The 21,513-nt window shown below is 39.4% G+C and overlaps 1 protein-coding gene across 1 annotated transcript in view; it reads left to right on the top strand.

Annotated features, from left to right (window-relative positions):
• SEMA3A (semaphorin 3A) overlaps positions 1-19,051 on the top strand; it is a 196,461-nt gene extending 177,410 nt beyond the window's left edge. Inside the window, exons 14-17 of the mRNA XM_034765525.1 lie at positions 481-638; positions 5,037-5,104; positions 12,293-12,435; positions 18,020-19,051. Of these exons, the coding sequence (XP_034621416.1) occupies positions 481-638; positions 5,037-5,104; positions 12,293-12,435; positions 18,020-18,475 (825 nt within the window). The 3' untranslated portion in view covers positions 18,476-19,051. The remainder of the gene's footprint in view (positions 1-480; positions 639-5,036; positions 5,105-12,292; positions 12,436-18,019) is intronic.
• Positions 19,052-21,513: the final 2,462 nt, after the last annotated feature.

The following is a 21,513-nucleotide window of genomic DNA, read 5'->3' as shown; positions in this document are numbered from 1 at the left end:
ACAGCTTCTCTTGCTGTAATTTGATCTGATAATCAGCTGATGTATTAAACACAAATTGTCTTGTGAGAGTGCAGTGTCAGGATACTGGGCTACATTGTCCATTGGTCTGACCTAATTTTGCCATTTTTATGGTATTGAAGGATAGGAACTTAGAGACGTAGTCTACCTCGCTTCACTTGTGGCAATTCCATTGACGTCTGTGGAGGTTTCATACAAAAATCAGTATCAGAATTTGTATCATAGAAACAGGAAATAATTTTCTTACTTGGACTTTTTTTTTTTTTTAATATTGGGGCTGATTTGCCTCTCGCTCACATGTGTGTAAATCAGGAGCAATATCACCGAAGTCACTGTAGACACACTGGTGTAAAACCCATATAAATGAGATCAGAATCAGCCCTCACTATATATATTTTTGATGTATTGTGCATGTCTTTCCAGTGAAACCTGATTATTTGCCAACTTGCACTTATTTCACAGCAACAACTCTACATTGGCTCAGCTGCGGGAGTTTCACAGCTTCCTTTGCACCGCTGCGACGTGTACGGAAAAGCATGTGCTGAGTGTTGCCTTGCTAGAGACCCTTACTGTGCTTGGGACGGCTCTTCGTGCTCGCGTTACTTCCCCACTGCTAAGAGGTAGGGACAGTTGCACATATCTGCATTATATACCACTTGCTTTAATTGATGATCTGAAAGGTGACCTGTGGGATTTCGAGGTTTTTCATGGGGTGGTTAATTGGAGCCCTTTCTATTTCAAAGAAAACGTATTTGTGAAAGTTTCAAGCAATATCAAGTCTTGGTAAGTGAACATTGCTACTTTGGGGGATTGCTTGGAAAGTCCATGATAAAAAAACAAACAATGGTGCTATCTCTGAAATGGAAATCTGCTGTCTTATACAATGAAAAATGTCAACAATAAAAAATGGAGAGAAAATTCATTGAGAGCTCAGGCCTGCAATCATTACACACTTATGAATACAGGTATTTAACAACTGTAACATCATTGCCCTTAGGGTGACCAGACAGCAAATGTGAAAAATCGGGACAGGGGGTGAGGGGTAATAGGAGCCTATATAAGAAAAAGCCCCAAAAACCGGGACTGTCCCTATAAAATCGGGACATCTGGTCACCCTAATTGCCCTACACTTTCAAAAGTTGTTGTGATGCTAACTGAATGAGAAAGCATTTGGGACTTAATGAAAACTGACAGATAGATACCACCTTATTCTCTAGTGCTCTGCAACTTGTGCAAAACTGGTGTAGCCATTCTGATTTGATAGCATTTTACACTCACTTTGCACAGATGTAAATGATTACACAAGAGGCATCGTGAAGAAGTATCAGGCCCTGTACATGAAAAATAATATTTGTATTTTTCTAAGTACTGTGGAGTAGCTGTTTAGCTTAACGTTTTTAAAACATGCATTTTTAGCCTCCAAATAAATCTATCGCTATTAAGGATTGATTTTGGGCCAGGGTCTATAATCTGCTGTCAGTTACTCAGGTATAAACAACAAGGAGTACGGTGACACCTTAAAGAATAACAGATTTATTTGGGCATAAGCTTTTGTGGGTAAAAAACCTCACTTCTTCAGACTCCAGGCATCTGAAGAAGTGAGTTTTTTTATCCACTCACATGTAAATTAATAAAGTAAAGTAACTCACATGCATCTGAAGAAGTGAGGTTCTTACCCACGAAAGCTTATGCTCCCAGTACTTCTGTTAGTCTCAAAGGTGCCACAGGACCCTCTGTTGCTTTTTATGTAAATTAAATTAATTACTCACATGTAAATCTGGAATAACTTAATAGATAAATCTTGTTGCAAATCAGATCAGAATTTGGCCCATGGTCAGCATATCATCACCTTCTAACTATCAGTATTTTAGACAAATTATTGCAAAAAAAAAAATTGCTCAGATGGTGATAATGTAAAAGGGAATATGCCATAGGTGTCTTACATCAAAGGAGACATGAGAGATCCAAGCATTTATGTACAGAAGAGGCAAACTTCATCTTGAAGCTAGAGTTTACAAATACTTCAGTTAGGAATTTCATGCTTCCAAAACGTATTTAACTCTGGGGGGCAGGGGAGGGGGGAGTTGTTGGTTGGCTGCTGGAAGGGATGAGATAATGTAAGGGACAGTAGGGAGAGTTTCCTCCACAGATATTTCAGCTGGAGAGGATTGAAATGTCAAGCTTTGTACCTCAGTGTAGCCTAAGCAAACACTTGCGGGGGGGAAGCTGCTTATGAAACATGCAGTCTTATTTTTGCACCAGAATATTGAAATAATTTGAGGCAAAATAATTCTTCCCGGGTGAGGTAAAGAAGATAAACTAAATACACCAGTCACAAAATGAGCATTCCTGGAAAGAACTCAAATGCCATGGCCTCCCACTAATGCATCTCTACAAGTCCAGATTCCAAAAGTGTTGGGAATGCTGTGACTTGGTGCATGTGTAGAGATGATTTGCTTATAGTCATTTTCTTTATCTGTCTGTCTTTTATATATTTCCCACTCAGTGTATCTTTAAGGAGCCTAAATGACAGTTTAGAAAGCCTATAGTGTGACCATTTGACTCAGCCTTGTGCAGATGCTTTGGAGCTCATGTTTCATAGATCACCATGCTGGCTTAATGCTGAAATGTGTGACATTTGCTTGATATCCTAACTAAATGCTTGATCCAAAATCCATTGACATTAATGGGAGTCTAATTAGGCCTAATTCCTACAAATAGAATTCTATAAATAAGTTGGCCCGTGGAATTTATGAAGGGAGTGACAAACATTGCATTTGCAGCTCATTTGGGCCTGGGTGTGGTTCTGATTCACCCGTATTGCAACTAGCTTTCCATGGGGAAAATACAGTGCAAACTGGAATGAGTGAGAAAGATGAAGTATATCTTTAGAACATCCACCTAAACACAGAAGGGTGCCTTCTATTAAAATGCTTTCATGCATCTTGTTGTGTCATTATACTTGAAAAAATGATATTAATAGTGGTAGACAGAAGTGTCTAAGACATCTAAGTCCCACTGACTTTCAGTGGGATTCATGCACGCAAGGTGAAGTGTTCAAAACCACATAAGTCCCATTTTCAGAAATAAATTAAAACTTAGTCTCCTCAGTGCCTAAAAATCACTTTTGAAAATGGAACTTAAGGGGTATCAGCTGTGGAATTTGATTCTGGATCCGGGTATGAATTTTTTGACAATCTCTCCAAGAAAAAAATGATGATTTGTTGAAATCAAAATTGTGAGAAGAATTTCCACAAAATTCCCGTTTCTGAAAAAAAAGAATTATGGGATGGGAAAATCATTTTCCAGCCCATTTCTCCCTTTAGCCAAAGTTTGTTAAGCTATGCAGCATACCCAATAGACTATCTATTCATTCAGGGCATTGTGAAAATTGGATATGCCCACGGAGGGAGATAGTGAGGAGATGCATCATGAAATCTATGGATGAAGAGAGTTATATAAGTGCTGGGTGAAATGTTCAATAGCTCATAAGTCCCATTTTCAAAAATAAATGAATCTTAGGCTCCTCTCTGACTAAATCACTTTTGAAAATGATATTTAGGTGCTTTTTTTTCAGAAATGGGAATTTTGTGGAAATTGCCTTCTTCTAACAAATAATTTTGATTTCAACAAATCAGCATTTTTTCATGGAGAGATTGTCAAAAAATTCCCACCCAGATCCAGAATCAAATTCCACAGCTGATAACCCCTAATGGAGAACCCCCTGCATGCTTCCCCCATCAGTTCTGGGGCTGTTAATGAATTGTGTTCCAACTGATTTTCACTCTAACAATGGGAGAGGTAAGAGATGATCTCTGTATTGCAGAAACCATTATATTTGCTTAATTTGTACCATTGTGACTGAAGGGTGAGATCAAGTGTGGCTCTTACAAGGATACTTCACATTTTTGTGTGTGTCAATGGATGCCATAATCTGACATCTCAATATTGTTCGGCCACCTAATCCTTTTTGCTCTCTCCTGACTTTGCAATCCCTCTGGTTTTCTCCTATTCCCAAAGTAAAGTGCTTGTTCTCAAAACACATCTTTGTTTGCCCTGTTCTTTTCTTCTTTTTTAAATAAAACTCCTTTTCATGGGATGAATTGTGTTATGTATCACAGCTGTTTAGGTAAGAAAAGAAACAGACAAAGCAAGCACAACAAATGCAAACCAAAGAGAACTGTATAGAAAAATATGTTTTGTTTTGTTTTCTGTAAAACACAACATTTTTCAAACAGATCAACACTTTGTCAAAGAGAAGAGATGGAGAGCAAATTGGAGGGAGAATATAAAGTTATATTAAATGGGACTGTGATAAGAACTAGAGAGGAATTCAAGCTACACAGTTTAGATCTGGACTTCGAATAGACCATTTTTCAAGGATGTTCCGATTCAGAATTTTAATTCAGCCCATACTAAAAATGAAAGCCACTTGCAAAAACTTGCATATAGATTTTGATCCAAGGTTGTGGTCAAACCAGAAGAAAGTTGAGTTAAACATTATTCTATCCATCTCTAAATATATTAAGCCCTAACAGTAACATTGTAGTTTGCCAAATAAGCCTCTTGCCTATAATCTAGAAGAATCTAACGATAAAGCTAGGCTATTTAATGTAATCTCAGTTTGTAAGCAAGATGGTGCCATTTTAAATTCCTTGTATTTTCAATAAACATTAAGCAGGCTGCACTTTGTACATATTGTACTCTTATTAATATACATGTCAAAAGACCGATGAATTTACCCATAATCAGTATTTTTAGGAGGGCTTACTGTACATTCACATGCATTTATCAATGACTGAAGCCTTCATTTGGAAGCATGAAGAAGTTTATTATCTACAATGCTATAGAATGCAATAAAGTATGAAGTTCTTTACTTACCCTGCTGTCTTCTAGGTGATGTTGCATGCCCCATATAACAGTAAATAACAATGCCCTTCTTTTTTGGCTTACCTAACACAAATACTTAATTTCATCTCTGAGAAAGTGAATAACATTTTCTGATGTGATTTTCTTAGGCGTACTAGACGACAAGATATCCGAAATGGAGATCCTCTCACTCACTGTTCTGACCTGCAGCATCATGGTAAGAAACAGATATTTTGTTTAAGTACAACCAGCAGGCATGTCATGTTCAGACTGTACATGATTGCCGTGGGAAGCAAAAGTATGAAACAGGAGTGAAACTATATTGCCTACTCATGAAAAGTTAACTTGCCTTTGGTCGTTAACCTAATTTTGATTGCCTGTAATAATCAGATCAAGGATTCAGTATACTCTTATTTGCAAGCTAATAACACATTCAAACTTTTTTAAACTTTCTGATGCACCTGACATTGTAACATAGGAATAAGCTTTACATATTGAATGGGGAATTATCATATTGGTCATCATCGTTGCTATCATCAATGTACATGTTGCCTTACATAGAGGTGACACCATAACTCACTGCTATATATAGTGATGTAACAAACCATATTGGCACAGAATTGTATATGCTTGTAGTGGAAAAGAACTGTTACATCATCTAGTTTATTCTTGGGACAAGGATTGTTTCCTGTAATATAAACAGACTGGTCTAATTTTAAATGGGATAAGATTTCTATACTTTTTTATCCCTCTATTTTGTTCCTGGTTGTAGAGGTGCCACAAGGGGGAGACAGAGACAGGCAAATCCCTCCCCCCTCCCCATCCTAACACATTTGGTATAATTTTGTCCCCCAACTGGGACATGCTGGCTGCCACTTCCTGCAGCTCCCATTGGCCGGGAATGGTGAATTGCGGCCACTGGGAGCAGTGCAAGAACTCAGGCTGATAATGCTGCCAGGCCATGGGGGTGATTCTGCCTGTCCAGGGCTCTCTGCATGCTGCCTGTGGGGGACAGGGGAAACCGAGGAGCTCTGGCTCTGGGGGTACTGTGGGGGGAGGGAGGATGCCAAGGAGCTGGCTCTGGGAGTGCTGGTTCTGGGGAGGGAGCTGTAATGACCTGGGGAACAGTGTTACCACTGCCAGGCCTTTTTCACTGCAGCCACTGTAGTCCCCACCCAGCAGCCCAAATCTGCTGCCATCGCTTCATAACAGTGTGGGGTGGGACTAGGCTGGCTCAGTCCCAGGAGCAAAGGGCCCAGCCTGGCCACCAGGGGGTGCTAGCACATAGTGAAGGGGCAGTGGGACAGAAAAGCACCAACCTCACCCACCAGTTCAATTTTGTGGCTCATCCCCCATTCCCTTTGACCCACCTAACTCCAGTCCCTAACCCCATCCCGCAGATATGTCTACCCCAATCTCCTCCCTCTGCCAGGGTCAGATTTTTGTTTTAGTAAGTTGTTGTATGTTAGAAGACAAACCTGTCTTCCCACAGGTACCCAATTTTCTGCCACACACTTCACAGCATTTTCATTCAGAGAATGAGAACTTTACTTTTTGCTGTACATGAAAAAGAACACTTAGACGATACTTCCCTCTGCTGGAGAAAATTGACCACTGTTGGTTTGTGACATAAGTGATGCTGGTGTTCGTTTAACCAATTAATAGATTTCAGAGATATACAAAGTGGAGATGGCTGAACAGGGAGATATTTGGGATCCCATGTGTCTTCAACTCCTTATAATAACAGCAACTAATCTATGCTCACATTGCTGTATTACATTGCAGTAACACTGCTTATTTCTAGGGCTGTCAAACAATTAAAAAAATTAATCGCGCTTAATCATAAGATTTAAAAAAATCTTGATTAATCACAGTTTTAATCTCACTGTTAAACAAGAATAGGATACCATTTATTTAAATATTTTTGGATGTTTTCTACATTTTCAAATATATTGATTTCAATTATAACACAGAATACAAAGTGTACAATGCTCACTTTATATTATTTTTATTACAAATATTTGCACTGTAAAAAAGATGAACAAAAGAAACAGTATTTTTCAATTCACCTCATACAAGTATTGTAGTTAAATCTCTTTATCATGAAAGTGCAACTTATAAATGTAGAATTTTTTTTAACGTAACTGCACTCCAAATGAAACAATGGAAAACTTTAGTGCCTACAAGACCACATTTGTAAGGCAATTTATTCCAGTGCTTAACTACCCTAACAGTTAGGAAGTTTTTCCAACCTAAATCTCCCTTGCTGCAGTTTAAGCCCATTGCTTCTTCTCCTATCTTCAGAGGTTAATGAGAACAATTTTTCTCCCTCCTCCTTGTAACAACCTTTTATGTATTTAAAACCTGTTATCAGGTCCCACCTCAGTCTTCTCTTCTACAGTCTGAACAAACTGAGTTTTTTCAATCTTTTCTCATAGGTCATGTTTTCTAGAATCATTGTTGTTGCTCTCTTCTGGACTTTCTCCAATTTGTCCACATCTTTCCTGAAATGTGGTGCCCAGACTGGACACAATACTCCAGTTGAGACCATATCAGCATGGAGTAAAGCAGAAGAATTACGTGTGTCTTCCTTACAACACTCCTGCTAATACATCCCAGAATTATGTTTACTTTTTTTTTGCAAGAGTGTTACACTGTTGACTCATATTTAACTTGTGATCCACTATGACCCCCTGATCCCTTTCTGCAATACTCCTTTCTAGGCAGTCATTTCCCATTTGTATGCCTGCGATTGATTATTCCTTCCTAAGTGTAGTACTTTGCATTTGTCCTTATTGAATTTCATCCTATTTACTTCAGACCATGTCTCCAGTTTCTCCAGATCTTTTTGAATGTTTATCCTATCCTCCAAAGCTCTTGCAACCCAGGCTTAAATAGAGTATTTTCCGGAGCCCCCTCCAAAACCACTTCTAACATGCCATAAAAGCTCCAGGGGGTTTGAAAATATTTACTGGAGCTCCACTCTGGAAAGCTCCACCTGAATTTAAGGCCTGCTTGCAACCCCTCCCAGCTTGATATCATCCACAGACTTTATAAGTGTACCCTCTATGCCAGTATCTAAATCATTGATGAAGATATTGAACAGAACCAGAACTAATCCCTGTGGGACTCCACTCGATATGCCCTTCCAGCTTGACTGTGAACCACTGATAATTACTCTCTTGGAACGGTTTTCCAACCAGTTATGCACCCACCGTATAGCTCCATCTAGCTTGTATTTCCCTAGTTTGTTTATGAGACAGTCATGTGAGACAGTATCGAAAGTCTTGCTCAAGTCAAGATATACCACATCAACACTTTCCCCAATCCACAAGACTATATGGACAATAACAGTCTGCAACTTTTTATGATATGCATTTTACCAGATGGTGAACTAAGGCATTATCAAATACCATCTAACTGTCCATTCTAGCAACCTACTAGAAACCAGTCATGTGGTACTGTATTTTTCATTTGGAAAAACCTACTCTAATCATCCAAAGTCATATTAATAAACACGTTTTCAAATACATCAACAGGAGACGCATAAAGCTGATGGCAAGATACCCTTCATGAAGTCAAATTCAATGAGAAAACAAAGTGGGAAGTGATTAGAAACACAGTTACAATGTCTTGGCAATGTCCTCCAGCTTTAGTTCCACAAGGCACTAGAGCTTAAAGACACTGAGTTCAAAATAATGCACATACTGGATAGCTTCAGTTGTTTGATCTAAAGTGAAATTTCTCCCACCTGAATTCTGACTCCGTTTAGGTTGTCACATTACAAAAATTTCATTGAATTTAAACTATGGAATGTTACCAGATGCACTCACTATTTCAGCTGGAAACGTGTGTCACATAGCATACAACTGAGCTACTTGATCCTATGAAAAATCCTCCTAAGCTGTTTTCCATGTTGCACATGGCAGTCTGTTGTGTATCAGATGCAGAATGGGGTTCCTCTGCAGGGCAACTGCATGCTCTGGTGGTCCTTCCACCCACTCGCACCTCTAGGAATTCCTGTTCATTCACTACTGGTTCATTCTCCCTCCTTGTGCCAGGGAACTGCATGAAGAGATAATATCTTTTTTGTGTGTTAAAAAGGACAGGCTTTTACCGTTTTTCAAAGACAGTACAGAGCAACTTTCACCAAGAGGCCTCTGAGGTCTGGTCTACACTGAGGGGGGAATCAATATAAATTACGTAACTTCAGCTATGTGAATAACGTAGCTGAAGTAGACATATTTAGATCTACTCACTGCGGTGTCTTCACTGTGGTAAGTTGAAAGCTGACACTCTCCCGTCGACTGCACCTGCACCTCTCGCCCCAGTGGAGTACTGGAGTCGACGGGAGAGCGCTCCGCGGTCGATTTATTGTGTCTAGACTAGACACAATAAATTGACCCCCGCTGGATCGATCACTGCTCGTCGATCTAGTGGGTAATGTAGACAAGCCCTGAGTGTTTGAGCCATTTGAATGTGCATAGAGCAGGATACAAATAGCTTATGCACCAACCATATCACTTGGGTGTATAGAGAAATTGATTTCAGAGCCACAATAGAACATGAGCACTCTAAGCCAAATATTGAAAAGTGCCAAACACCCACAAAAACCATTTTCATTAAAAGGAGTTGTTAATGCTCAATGTAACCAGTCACTCTTGGTCAGATATTAAGGTGTGAATCCAGATTCACAGTCCTAAATGCATGAACCTTTCTGCTTGAGCTAAAGGACAAGTCCCCCAATGGTATATGTAGTGGATTCATTAATCTCTTTTTTTTAATTATTTGCCACTGAATGGGGACAAAGATCTGCATTTTCCTCATACTAGTTGCAGGGGCTCACAGCACCTCATGGAATATGGCCTTATGTAGAGAAGCATCAGTATACAGAAAAATCACCTTTGTGTAAGTAGTTTCCCATTCTAAGCACTTCTGTTATGTCAGAGGTAATGTATTTAAAGGCAATTTATCAGGATAGTAAATTGATCCTGTCATTAGATTCACCTTGGGAATTGCGACATTCTGACAGGATTTTGGTTTGAATTTCATGGCCAACTTCATGACTTCCATAGCCTTCTGATTCTTCTAAATGCTCCTCTGAACTTTCCAGCCTTTAATTTTCCTTCCCAGCTTCTCTCCAGGCTTTTCCATCACTTCTAGGCATGCATCCTGCTTTCTTGACTACTCCATCATTTCACTCACCTTCTTGTATTCAGTCTATCCCAATACTACCTGACTCTTACAACACTTCCTGCCTTCAGCACCCCTGAATCATAGAAGTTAGATTTCAAAGGCCTATTTGATCAGCACCAGCTAATGCACGATTACTGTCCACAATACATTTTCTTGGGCTATGTCCTAATTTAAATGAGCTCAGTGATTGGGCTTCCTTCACTGAAGGTTTACCACAGTCTAGAACAGATCTCACCATTAGTCTTTTTTCCTAATATTCAGCCTAAGTTTTCCTCTGCTAAGTTTCATCCCATTATTTCCACTTATACACAGAGGGTCACTTCATACACTACCCATTCCTCCCCTTTCTTGACATTTCCATCATTTCCCTACTTCTCCCAGGTTCAACCCAATGCTCTACAACAGTATTTTTGGCTGCCTTTGATTTTCCCACTCCTTCCCTTTCTTTGCTTTCTCCCCCACTCCAGCCCAATGCTCATCTGACAGTCTCCATAATGCTGCAGTTTCCAGATGAAGCCAAAAAGTTGTTTCACTCACTCGCGTATTTACATAGCACCCACTTGCTTGCTCTAAAGGTTCACAATACAGCGGAGAAAAGCAAAGCAATACACTTTCTAGCTATTTAGTGTTTATTGACCATTTGATGTTTCGTTACTAAGAGTTAGGTAGGCACCAATTCCTCTCCTGCCCCACTTAGATTTTGAGGGCTGAATGTCATTAAAGAAAAACATATGATTACTATATCAACCTAAGCCATGACCATGGTTTTCTTTCTTCCCTTTGGCTCAGCAGTTCATCAAACAGACTGTGTTTGCTAAATAAAACAGCCAATATGATAAAGACATTGTGAAATCAAACAACTCTTGACACAGGATTGCTCTGCAGAGGTTTTTAATTATACATTCTTCCCGGGTTAAAAAAAATCAGATTCTTTAAAGATTTCCTATACTAAAGATCAAAAGGGTAATATGGAAACCACCACAAATAATGGCAAAAAAGCCAGGAAACCCCATGAGATCAACAGTGTTAAATAGCTTATCAATCCCTTTCTCCCCATATATTCTCCATTATGATTGTACTATTGCCGCTTAAATCCATAACATTTTAAAGAGCTACAGTGGAGCATTGAAATATGATGCCTTACTGCCTCTGTGGTATTGGAGGAGAATCAAATGCTATATAAGTCCTATAGCAATGTGATATTTCCAGCAAGTTGGTGGATATCATGGAGTATTGTTGTTACAAAAGGAAGTAATTTATTTAACTTTTCTTTTTCTTCCCCCACCCCACATAATGTCTGTTTTATTCGTCTCATTACATTTCCATAAATTATACCACCAGAGGAAATGATTAACTGAAGATTGTTTCCTCAAAAACATTATTCCTAGTCATTAACAGCTGCAACAAACTGCAATTCTATATAATCTAAACACATTATTAGTACTTGTAAAAAGCCTCATGTTTTATTACTTTGCGCCAAAGAATTGTGATCATAAAGCCCAAGAGGCATCATTATAGACATTCTAAAACTACACCCCAAATGTTCTCATTGCATAGGTTTTGTCATAAAAAATGCTTGTCGTGACCTAGATGTTTTTTCTTGATGTCTAAAAACTAGGGTTGTGCAAAATATTCACAGTGAACTTTCTTAACTTCAAATGTTGAGGTTTTTACATTTGGCTTGACTAAAAAAAAATGTAGTGATATTTGTGTAGATAGGAACTTGGAGATTTTCCGAACTGATATTGATTTAGGGTGCCTACTCGAGACACCATAAGGGGACTTGATTTTCAGAGTGCAAGTGCTGTTTGCTGTAAGTTTTACAACCAGTTCTAATTCAGTCTTTGCATCTGATTCTCCACTGTCTAGGGAACTTGTATAGTCATTTACACCCATGCAAAGTGGGCACAAAATGTTGGCATCCTTATATACCATAGATTATGTTGCAATTCAGTGCTATAGCTCTTAATACAAACACAACAAGCTTTCTTATTCCAGACACAAGTGTAAATATCTGTGAAAGGTGCTCAGTTGCGGCGAATCAGGTTAATTGTTGCCGCCTATACCAATCTACTAATCTGGAATATCTTTCCAAGATGGAGCAGTGAAACTATTTACCGAAAGAGCAAATAAATATGACAATTAGGATTTTCTTTGCTGACCATTTTCTTTTGCATTGGCTTTTATTTCTTCTTTTCTTGCCTTATAGATAACCCAAGTGGGCAGAGCCTGGAAGAAAAGATTATCTATGGAGTAGAGAACAGCAGCACTTTCTTGGAGTGCAGTCCAAAATCTCAGCGTGCTCTAGTTTACTGGCAATTCCAGAAGCAAAATGAAGACCGAAAAGAAGAGGTACGGTAGCATGAACTCAGATACATGTGTCACCATGCTCCAGTGAGTCACAGCTGCGAATACCAGATTCAGGACAAACTGCTGAGAAATAGGGCGGACTCACCCCCAAACTGGTGGTTATTCTATCATGAGCTTATACCTAGCCAGTAACAAAAGTAAACTTCTATCTCACCACATTGGTTAAAAAGAAGTCAAAAATGCAGTCTCCTTAGGCATTCCAGACTGTGTCTCACTACCCAGATACTGGACTCTATGATGAGTGGTTTCTGAAAACCAGTTTCATCACATAGAGATCAGCCACATAGCCAGGTCAATAACTCAGATCTTACCCATAATCATGCTATTGCCAATCCTTTAGTACCTAATATCTAAAGGTTTATTTATAAGAGAAAAGAAAGAGAGGAGAGTTAAAATGGTCAAAGAAATCATATACACACAATCATTGGATCAGGTTGGCTTATACAGTCTCTGGTCCTCAGTCCGTAGTCAATATGCTCCTTTTAGTGTAAATCCATAGTCCAGAGATCAGAGCAGGAAAGAGGCAAAATAGAGATGCTTCCAGATCCTTTATACCTTCTCTCACATGGAGGGGGTGCTCTCAGTCTTGGTTTGTGGAAAATTACAGGCACAAAATGGAATCCAGGTTCATGGATTGATGACTCTTAGGACCAGCCATAATATTCTGGCTAAAGTGTCCACAGGAAAGCTCACTGGGTGGAGACCAGCTTCTTCTATGAGAGAGTTAAGTGTTCTTTAATGGGCCATCAACTTGAATGGTCCATTCACAATGTGCTGGCTAGATTGGATGTAAACTTCCTTGTGGGTGTTATACCAAGAGCAAACACTTTTGAAATACAGATATATAGTCAATATGCATAACTTCAGATACAGTGATGTTACATGGATTAAAATGGGATAATCATATTTGATAGATTGTAACTTGTCCATTGATACCTTACATGACATACTTTGTAGCAGATTTGTTGCAATTGTTGAACAGTGGCAATATTAATGATATAAATGGTCGTGTTTCAATCATACAGCATCACAGCATGCAATATAGAATCATAGAAATATAGGGCTGGAAGGGACCTTGAGAGGTCATCTAGTCCAGCTCCCTGCACTGAGGCAGGATCAAGTATATCTAGACCATCCCTGATAGATGGCTGTCTAACTGGATCTTAAAAATCTCTGGTGACAGGGACTCCACAACTTTCATTAGAAGCTTATTCCAGTGCTTAACTATCCTTAAAAGTTAGAATTTTTTTTGTATTATCTAACCTAAATCTCCCTTGCTGCGATTTAAGCGGATTACTTCTTGTGGTACCTTCAGTAGATAACAAGAAAAATTGATCACCATTCCCTTTATAACAGCCTTTACCATATTTGAAGACTGTTATCAGGTCCCCCTCATCTTCTTTTCTGAAGACTAAACGTGCCCAGTTTTTTTAATCCTTTCCTCATAGGCCAGGTTTTCTAAACCTTTATCATTTTTGTTGCTCTCCTGTCGATTCTCTCAATTTGTCCTCGTCTTTCTTAAAATGTGGCACTCAGAACTGGACACAGTACTCTAGTTGAGGACTCACCAATGCCCACTAGCACAGGACAGTTACCTACTGTGTCTCAAATATGACACTTTGGTTAATACATCCCAGAATGATATTTGCATTTTTTTTGCCACAACTTCACACTTCAGACTCATTCAGTTCGTGATCCACTGTAACCCCCAGATTCTTTTCATCAGTACTACTGCCTAGACGGTTAGTTTCCATTTGGTAGTTGTACATTTAACTTTTTCTTGCGAAGTGTAGAACTTTGCACTTGTCATTATTGAATTTCATCTTGTTAATTTTAGACCAATTATCCAATTTGTCAAAATTGTTTTGAATTCCAATTTTGCCCTCCAAAGTGCTTGCAACCCCTTCCAGCTTGGTGTCGTCATTCGCAAATTTTATAAGCCTACTCTCCACTCCATTATCTGTATCATTAAAGAAAATATTGACTAGTATCGGATCCAGGACAGACCCCTCTGGGATTCCAGATATGCACTCACAATCTGACAGTGAACCACTGATAACTAACCTTTGAGTATGGTCTTTTAAGCAGTTTTTCTACCAAAATTTTAGTAATTTTATCTAGACCACATTTCATTACTTTGCTTATGAGAATATTATGTGGGACTGTGTCAAAAGCCATACTAAAAAAAAACCAAAACCCACAACAAGATATATCACGTTTATATCTTACTCTCTATCTACTAAGCCAGCAGCCCTGTCATCGGAGGAAAACAGGTTGGGTTTGGCATGATTTGTTCTTGACAAATCCATGTTGGCTATTACTTCTAACTCTATTATCCTGTAAGTTCTTGCAAACTGATTATTTAATCATTTGTTCCAGAATCTTTCAAGGCATCAGAGTTGGGTTGATAATTCCCTGTGTCCTTTTTGTTTTTAAAGCTAGATAGTATGTTTGCCTTTCTCCAGGCCTCCGAAACCTCACCTGTCCTCCTTGAGTTCTTGAAGATAACAATCCACCTGAATTCCAGCCCTTTATCTAAATAAGACCAGCCTTTGTTTTAATTAGCAAATGGAGCCTTGCCTCTTTCCCTGTCTCTCAGCCCACTTTAACAAGATATCTCATCTCTTCTATTACCCCAGGCTGTCCTCATTCCATGAATCCTCAAAAGATTGTTCTGGCTTCTCAACAGGAAACCTTCACAGTCTCTTCCCTCCCGCCAAATAGCTTGTCCTAAATGAAACAAAGTGCCCTCTCAAATCCCTCCTTCCGCAATCCTCACTGCAGACATTTCTAGCTCAAGATGGGGCTGAACAGACATCCTAGCTTTGAACCCTCTTGAGCCTTGGAAAAGCTCAGATCAGGAGATGAACTTTGTCTCTTTGTTTCCATTTCGGAGACACCCCCTCTTGAAGGCACCAGTACCTTTCAAGATATTGCAGATTCCTAACACTCATTGCTTGTGGATTCACCACACTCTAGGTTTTTCCAGTCAGATACGTTCCTGAGAGGGTGAAATCCACCCCTGTGAAGAGGGCAAGCACAAAGCATGTTCACACCTAAACCCCACTTAAACCATCCAATAAGGCTTCATTGGTACTAAGTTGGTGAAGCGGCCTCGTACTTGCCCTCTCCAGAGGGGTGAATTCTACCTATACTTCATTGTGTTCCTCTAAATACAGAGTCCCTATAGAGTATCTGACTGGATCAGCATTCGGGCAACCCAACAGGAACATTATCAGACCTGTTGGATCTTGCGAGGCTCTTCAAAAGTAGGTAAGATGGAGAGTCAGGAAGAGGGACCAGAAGCCTGTTAGTGGATTGAAGGCTAGGAAAGCATAATGTTTTTTCATTAAGAACCATAGCACAGACTTGTACACAATCAGTAGAGTTTAAGTAGATCTGAGATGCATAACAATTAGTATGGAAAAGAAAAATCAGTGTTTGTCAATAGTGATAGTAATCATTATGCAATAAATTCATATTGTGGATGGACAGGCACAGACCTGCTTATGTTCCATCAGCAGAACAACCAAATAGCTAAATGTTACCCAGTCATGTCATCATTTTGTGTGCTGAACTGTTATTGAAAGCAATGGGAGTGTTGAGGGAAAATTGGGTCCATAAAAATAAAGAAACAGTGCTAGGTATTATTCTGTATTATCACTGTTGTTAAAGGGTTTTTTTACCAGAGTGGATAGAACTTTGGAAACTCTTCCAACTCCACTTTGGATCTAATTCCAAAGCTACCTCCTGAAGTTATCTTCCCCTAGCTGCTTCCTTAACTTTTCCAAAATTCCAATTGCCTTCCCAGCTGCTCTCAAGCATGTCTATATCTCCTCTGTGCTCACTTGACTATGCCAACATTTCAACAGGAGGCTGGGATTCAAACTGTACCCATTCCAACCTTCTCAACATTTGCTGGGCTTCTCTTTGGTTCTCCTATATTAATACATAATAGAAATGATTAGACAAAGCAGGTCACTGAATCCAAACTACATAACAGTAATTGTGAAGCTTTCTGAATAATAATTAATTATTATTATTATTATTATTAATAATAATAATAATAATTAATAATGCATTACTATTAGTTTGGATCTCCATAACACATACAATCCAAGAATCTCAAAACAGTTACCTTTCTGGAGACCACTACATTGGCGGTTTGCTTTTTCACAACCAACTATGGTGCTCAATATATCATTTTTCACACCTAAAGAAATGTCCACAGAGGCAAAGAGTTGACTAACCCTTCCTACAGAACACTGAACACTGAAATTTTTAAATTTCAGTGGGGGGAGGGATAGCTCAGTGGTTTGAGCATTGGCCTGCTAAACCCAGGGTTGTGAGTTCAATCCTTGAGGGGGCCACTTGGGGATCTGGGGCAAAATCAGTACTTGGTCCTGCTAGTGAAGGCAGGGGGCTGGACTCAATGACCTTTCAAGGTCCTTTCCAGTTCTAGGAGATGGGATATCTCCATTAATTTCTATTTCTAAAGTGAGTTTTTTCTCCTTCTGTAGTTACCTACATTACATTGCTTCATATATAGTACCCCCAGGTGCTCAAGGGGATTAGTAGAAACACAGACATCCCCTTAGCCAGTAAGATCATATCATCACATCATTTTTAAGGGAATAACCTTTACCCTGCTGGCTAGACAGCTCTGCCTGAAGCTGGAGAACAAAAATAATGTCTTCCATTGCATTTTTTTGAAGAATGAAAATTATAGGCAACTTAGAACATGAGTCAAACAAGGAAGCCAAGGACTATATGTTTTCAAACTGCATGCTAACTATCTGGTCACATTAGGAGCTTTATATTGTTTGATTTGCTTTGTTTGCTTAGCTGGTTAAGTATTTTATTCTTTAGAATCCAGTTTTAGTAGATGACACAATTGGTGTGATGCACTTTCTCTAACAGCTGCATGGGTACATGTACATCTGCCTGCGCGTGCACATACACATACACACAAATTGTACACCTATTTGAATCACTTGCACAAATGTGAGTTTTTGCAAGCCTGCTTATTGTACTTTGTAATTTTAGGCTTCATATCTAGTTCTTTTCTCATACCTCCCTCTCTTCCAGCAGCATGCTTCCCTCTGCCTGAGGGCATTGTAATAGGGAGCACCGGGGTGGGGGCTAAAGGGTTAGATTTCATCTTCCCAACCTGGAGGAATGGCATAGAGTAGGGACCATGGTGCACCTGGTCCATGGTGGCTAGTATCATCCATGGTAGGTCTGTTGATTCTGCACAGTTTGCATCTCCCATAGCCTGCTCACAAACCCCACTAACAGAGGTTCCACTGCACACAGAGCTCCACGGCACACAGGATTGTGGAATAAACTCTCTTCCTCCCAGGCTTTCTGAGCAGCAGATCCATAGTGTTTCCATGTGTTTGTAGAACCTTTCACAGCTACAGAGAGACAAGGTGCTCTTTCCCCTTAATATGCTTTTTTATGCCAAGTTTTCCTGTAACATGCCAGGGAACTAGGGATGGTTAGGGAATAGTTCTGAACATTTATAAGAGATAATTGTTGAAATGTTTCCTTTCCTCCAACACAGATAAAAGTGGATGATCATTTCATCAGGACAGAACAAGGCCTTCTGCTACGGACCCTTCAGCGGAAAGACTCCGGCATTTACTTTTGTCATGCCGTGGAGCATGGCTTCATGCAAAGTCTGCTCAAAGTGACTCTGGAAGTAATTGATACTGAACACCTGGAAGAGCTGCTTCATAAGGAAGATGATGGTGATGGCTCCAAGGCCAAAGAGATTTCCAACAGCATGACCCCTAGTCAGAAAGTCTGGTATAGAGACTTCATGCAGTTAATCAACCACCCCAACCTCAATACAATGGATGAGTTCTGTGAACAGGTTTGGAAAAGGGACCGCAAACAACGTCGGCAAAGACCCGCCAACGCCCAGGTGAATACTAATAAGTGGAAGCACCTACAAGAAAATAAGAAAGGTAGGAACAGGAGGACCCACGAATTTGAGAGGGCACCACGGAGTGTCTGAGCTGCATTACCTCTAGGAACCTCATCCAAGTAAAAACTTGTATAGACAGATAACTGGAAAAAAATGCAATATACATGAACTTTTTCATGGCATTATGTGGATGTTTACAAGGGTGGGAAGTTCAAACAATTTCCACCAGGTTTAAATAAAATCAATTTCTAAGTTTCCTAGCAGACCTTCCCCCACCAATCCCCAGACAGAGTTTCAAGGATGAAAACTCACCCTGGACCTAGCTTATTGCTCAATGAGTTCTGCAAAGAGTTCATCAGAAAGGTTTTGCTTTCTCCTTTGCTCAAGATAGAAAAGTGTCATGTTTTATGCTGCCATTTAAAAAGAAAGTAAAACAGAACCCACCTTTCATCAGCTGCGCTACCTTTCCTGAACTTAACTGAAAAAACTTCATGAACTAGCTAAGCTGATCAACATCCCAACATTTAGATGGACGCAAGGCTTTTTTATTTTATGGCCTACCAGGTCTCTTGCTTATATGTACTGGAAAGGTAAAAACAATAATGAACGAGATGGCCTGTGGAAATCTGAACAGCATGAACCAGCCAGCATCCAGAGGGAAAAAAAGAGTGGAGTACACTGGCCTACTACTGATGACTTCTTTCATCTTTGATTTAAAGATGTATTTTATTAAAACTATAATTTAAATGTACCATGATGAATATGCAGTAAACGTTAGCTCTTTTCTAAAATAGAATAGGCTTTTTGTCTTAGAAATATTGTACTTTCTAATTATTGGTTTAAAGTGTGTGTGTGGGGGGGGAACAGCCAATGACAAGCTGCTTTATTCTTTTGTTTGGAAATTCTTTCATGGCAGTAACACTGCAGCTAACCCCCTTGCCTCTACCCTGACATTCTATATGACAAGTAACTTCTACGCTATTTAACATGAACGTCTCTGTATAGCATGGAAGTTTTGGGATTCTCCCCCTCCCCCAAATATAGTACACCGGACCCTCACTAGAACGTGGGATTTGGGATCCATGCGCGGTACTGCGTTAACGCAGGGACCGCGTTAAAATTAATTGCAATTAAAGTAATTAAATTTGGGATCCATGGCTGCGACTGCGTTATATGCGAAATCGCACTATATAGACGTGCGTTCTAGCAAGGGTCCGGTGTATATGAAAAAATTCAGCTTGTATAATATCTTGATACGAATAGATTGAACCAATGAAGAGAAAATCATCTAAATACTGTAGCTCATACACAGCCATTAATCCATGAGCAAAATTGTTCAGTTCAAAAGGAGTTTCACTCACAACTCAGTGGTAGGATATTGTCCAAAATTGATTCCTAGGCCCTTATGTGGCTTCTCTGCATGGGGCCCTAGGGGTCCATTTCACGTGTGGGTTGAGTCCCCTGCTGTTATAAATTGGCATATTGAAGTATATGAGGTTACAGCAGTGGAAAACTTGGATCACTATATATTCAACAGGGCTGCAGGATAAAGTCAGGTACAGTGTAATTGTACTATAAGAATCTCCATTTTAAGGATCTATGAATAATGGTTTTGGTCCATCCCAGTATAGATATGTCCCAGTTTTGCTGAAGTCCATCATTAGCTGTCCTCTCTCCCATATCTCATCTCACTATGGTCTGCAAACGCCTGGTGGCATATGCATAACTTCGATTCATGTCGGTGAGAGCCCATGTGATATCCTTGGTTTGCTATAACAGCTTTATAAAAGGGTGCCCCTTGTTCTGAGGTTAATAACCAGCCTCTTTTACTGTTATTCACTGCAACTTGCTGCATTTATTATTCACAATATTATCTGCATTCATGCATACAGTGCAACACAACCTGCTGTGGCACAGCCTCTCTCACAATGTGATCCAAGTCTCTTTACCACTCAATAAAAAACAAAACAAAACAAAAAAACACAACTCTTCTTCCTAATTAGTGAAGTATAGTTTCTAACATCTGTAGCAATGAGGTTTTCATTAAAGGCCCAATCCTACAAGCCCTCTGTGTGGAACTTGAATCAGTTTCAGAGATGTTGTGAACATGGAGGGCTCATGGGATCTAAATGCACTAAAGCATCCAAATTTGCTACCATTTAACTTAGTGGCAAAACTCCATTAAATGATGCAGGATCAGGTTCTATAAGTCCCAGATTCAGCAAAGAAATGACGTGTTTAACTTGAAAGCATGCACGTAAGTCCTTCTCTTTTCAGCATAGCACTGAAGTATATGCTTAACTTGACTTCTATGGGACTTAAGCATGCTTAAAATTAAGCAACATGTGCAAATGCTGTGCTGAATATGATGAACTTAAGCACATGCTTAAACATGTGCTTACAAGCTCTCTTGTATCAGGATCCTACATGAGCATTAATTTCTCAGCTAAGTGTTTAAAATTCATCGCAGCTTATCAGCTGAAGTATTTTGTTGTACTTATAGATCATTGTTCAGCCTATTAAGGCTACTTTGTATCACCAAGTCATTAAAATCATTTTAAATGTTTTCCCCTTTAGCAAAGAGGACTTCCAAAGCCCACTGAAATCAAAGGAAAGGCTCTGACTTCAATGGGCCCCAAATGATCCAATCTGCTGCTTTGTATGTTTCATGGTTACTGTCACTTATTATTTTCCCCTCAACTGTGTTCCCTTTTATAACAGCCTATTGAAAAGAAGATTAATTAGAGATTACATTTGAAAACTGGCATTCCTTCACAGAAAAAAAAACCTCTCTGTAAAACATAATTCATTCTGTAAGAGCAAAATTACAGCAGCCAGGCGGTTTTGCCATATGATAAATGTTTAACTATACAAATAAAAGGGTCAGCCCCTGCAGATTTCAACGTACAAGTACACTCCTTGACATAATCAGTCCGCTGAAGTCTGTGCATCTACTCACATAAGGAAAGGCTGAAAGGATCAGATCCAAAGATGAAACAGTTGATTTTCAGGTTGATGTTAACCAGAGTGCACTCAAACAGGAATTTGCCTGAGTTACAACAGCATCTGATATTATTTTAAATGAACTGATTTCAAAGACCATCGGCTGTGACAAATTTGTTCATAGA

This window comes from Trachemys scripta, chromosome 1, assembly GCF_013100865.1.
Source record: "Trachemys scripta elegans isolate TJP31775 chromosome 1, CAS_Tse_1.0, whole genome shotgun sequence".
Taxonomy (NCBI): domain Eukaryota; kingdom Metazoa; phylum Chordata; order Testudines; family Emydidae; genus Trachemys; species Trachemys scripta.
This window is presented reverse-complemented; position numbering and strand designations above follow the sequence as displayed.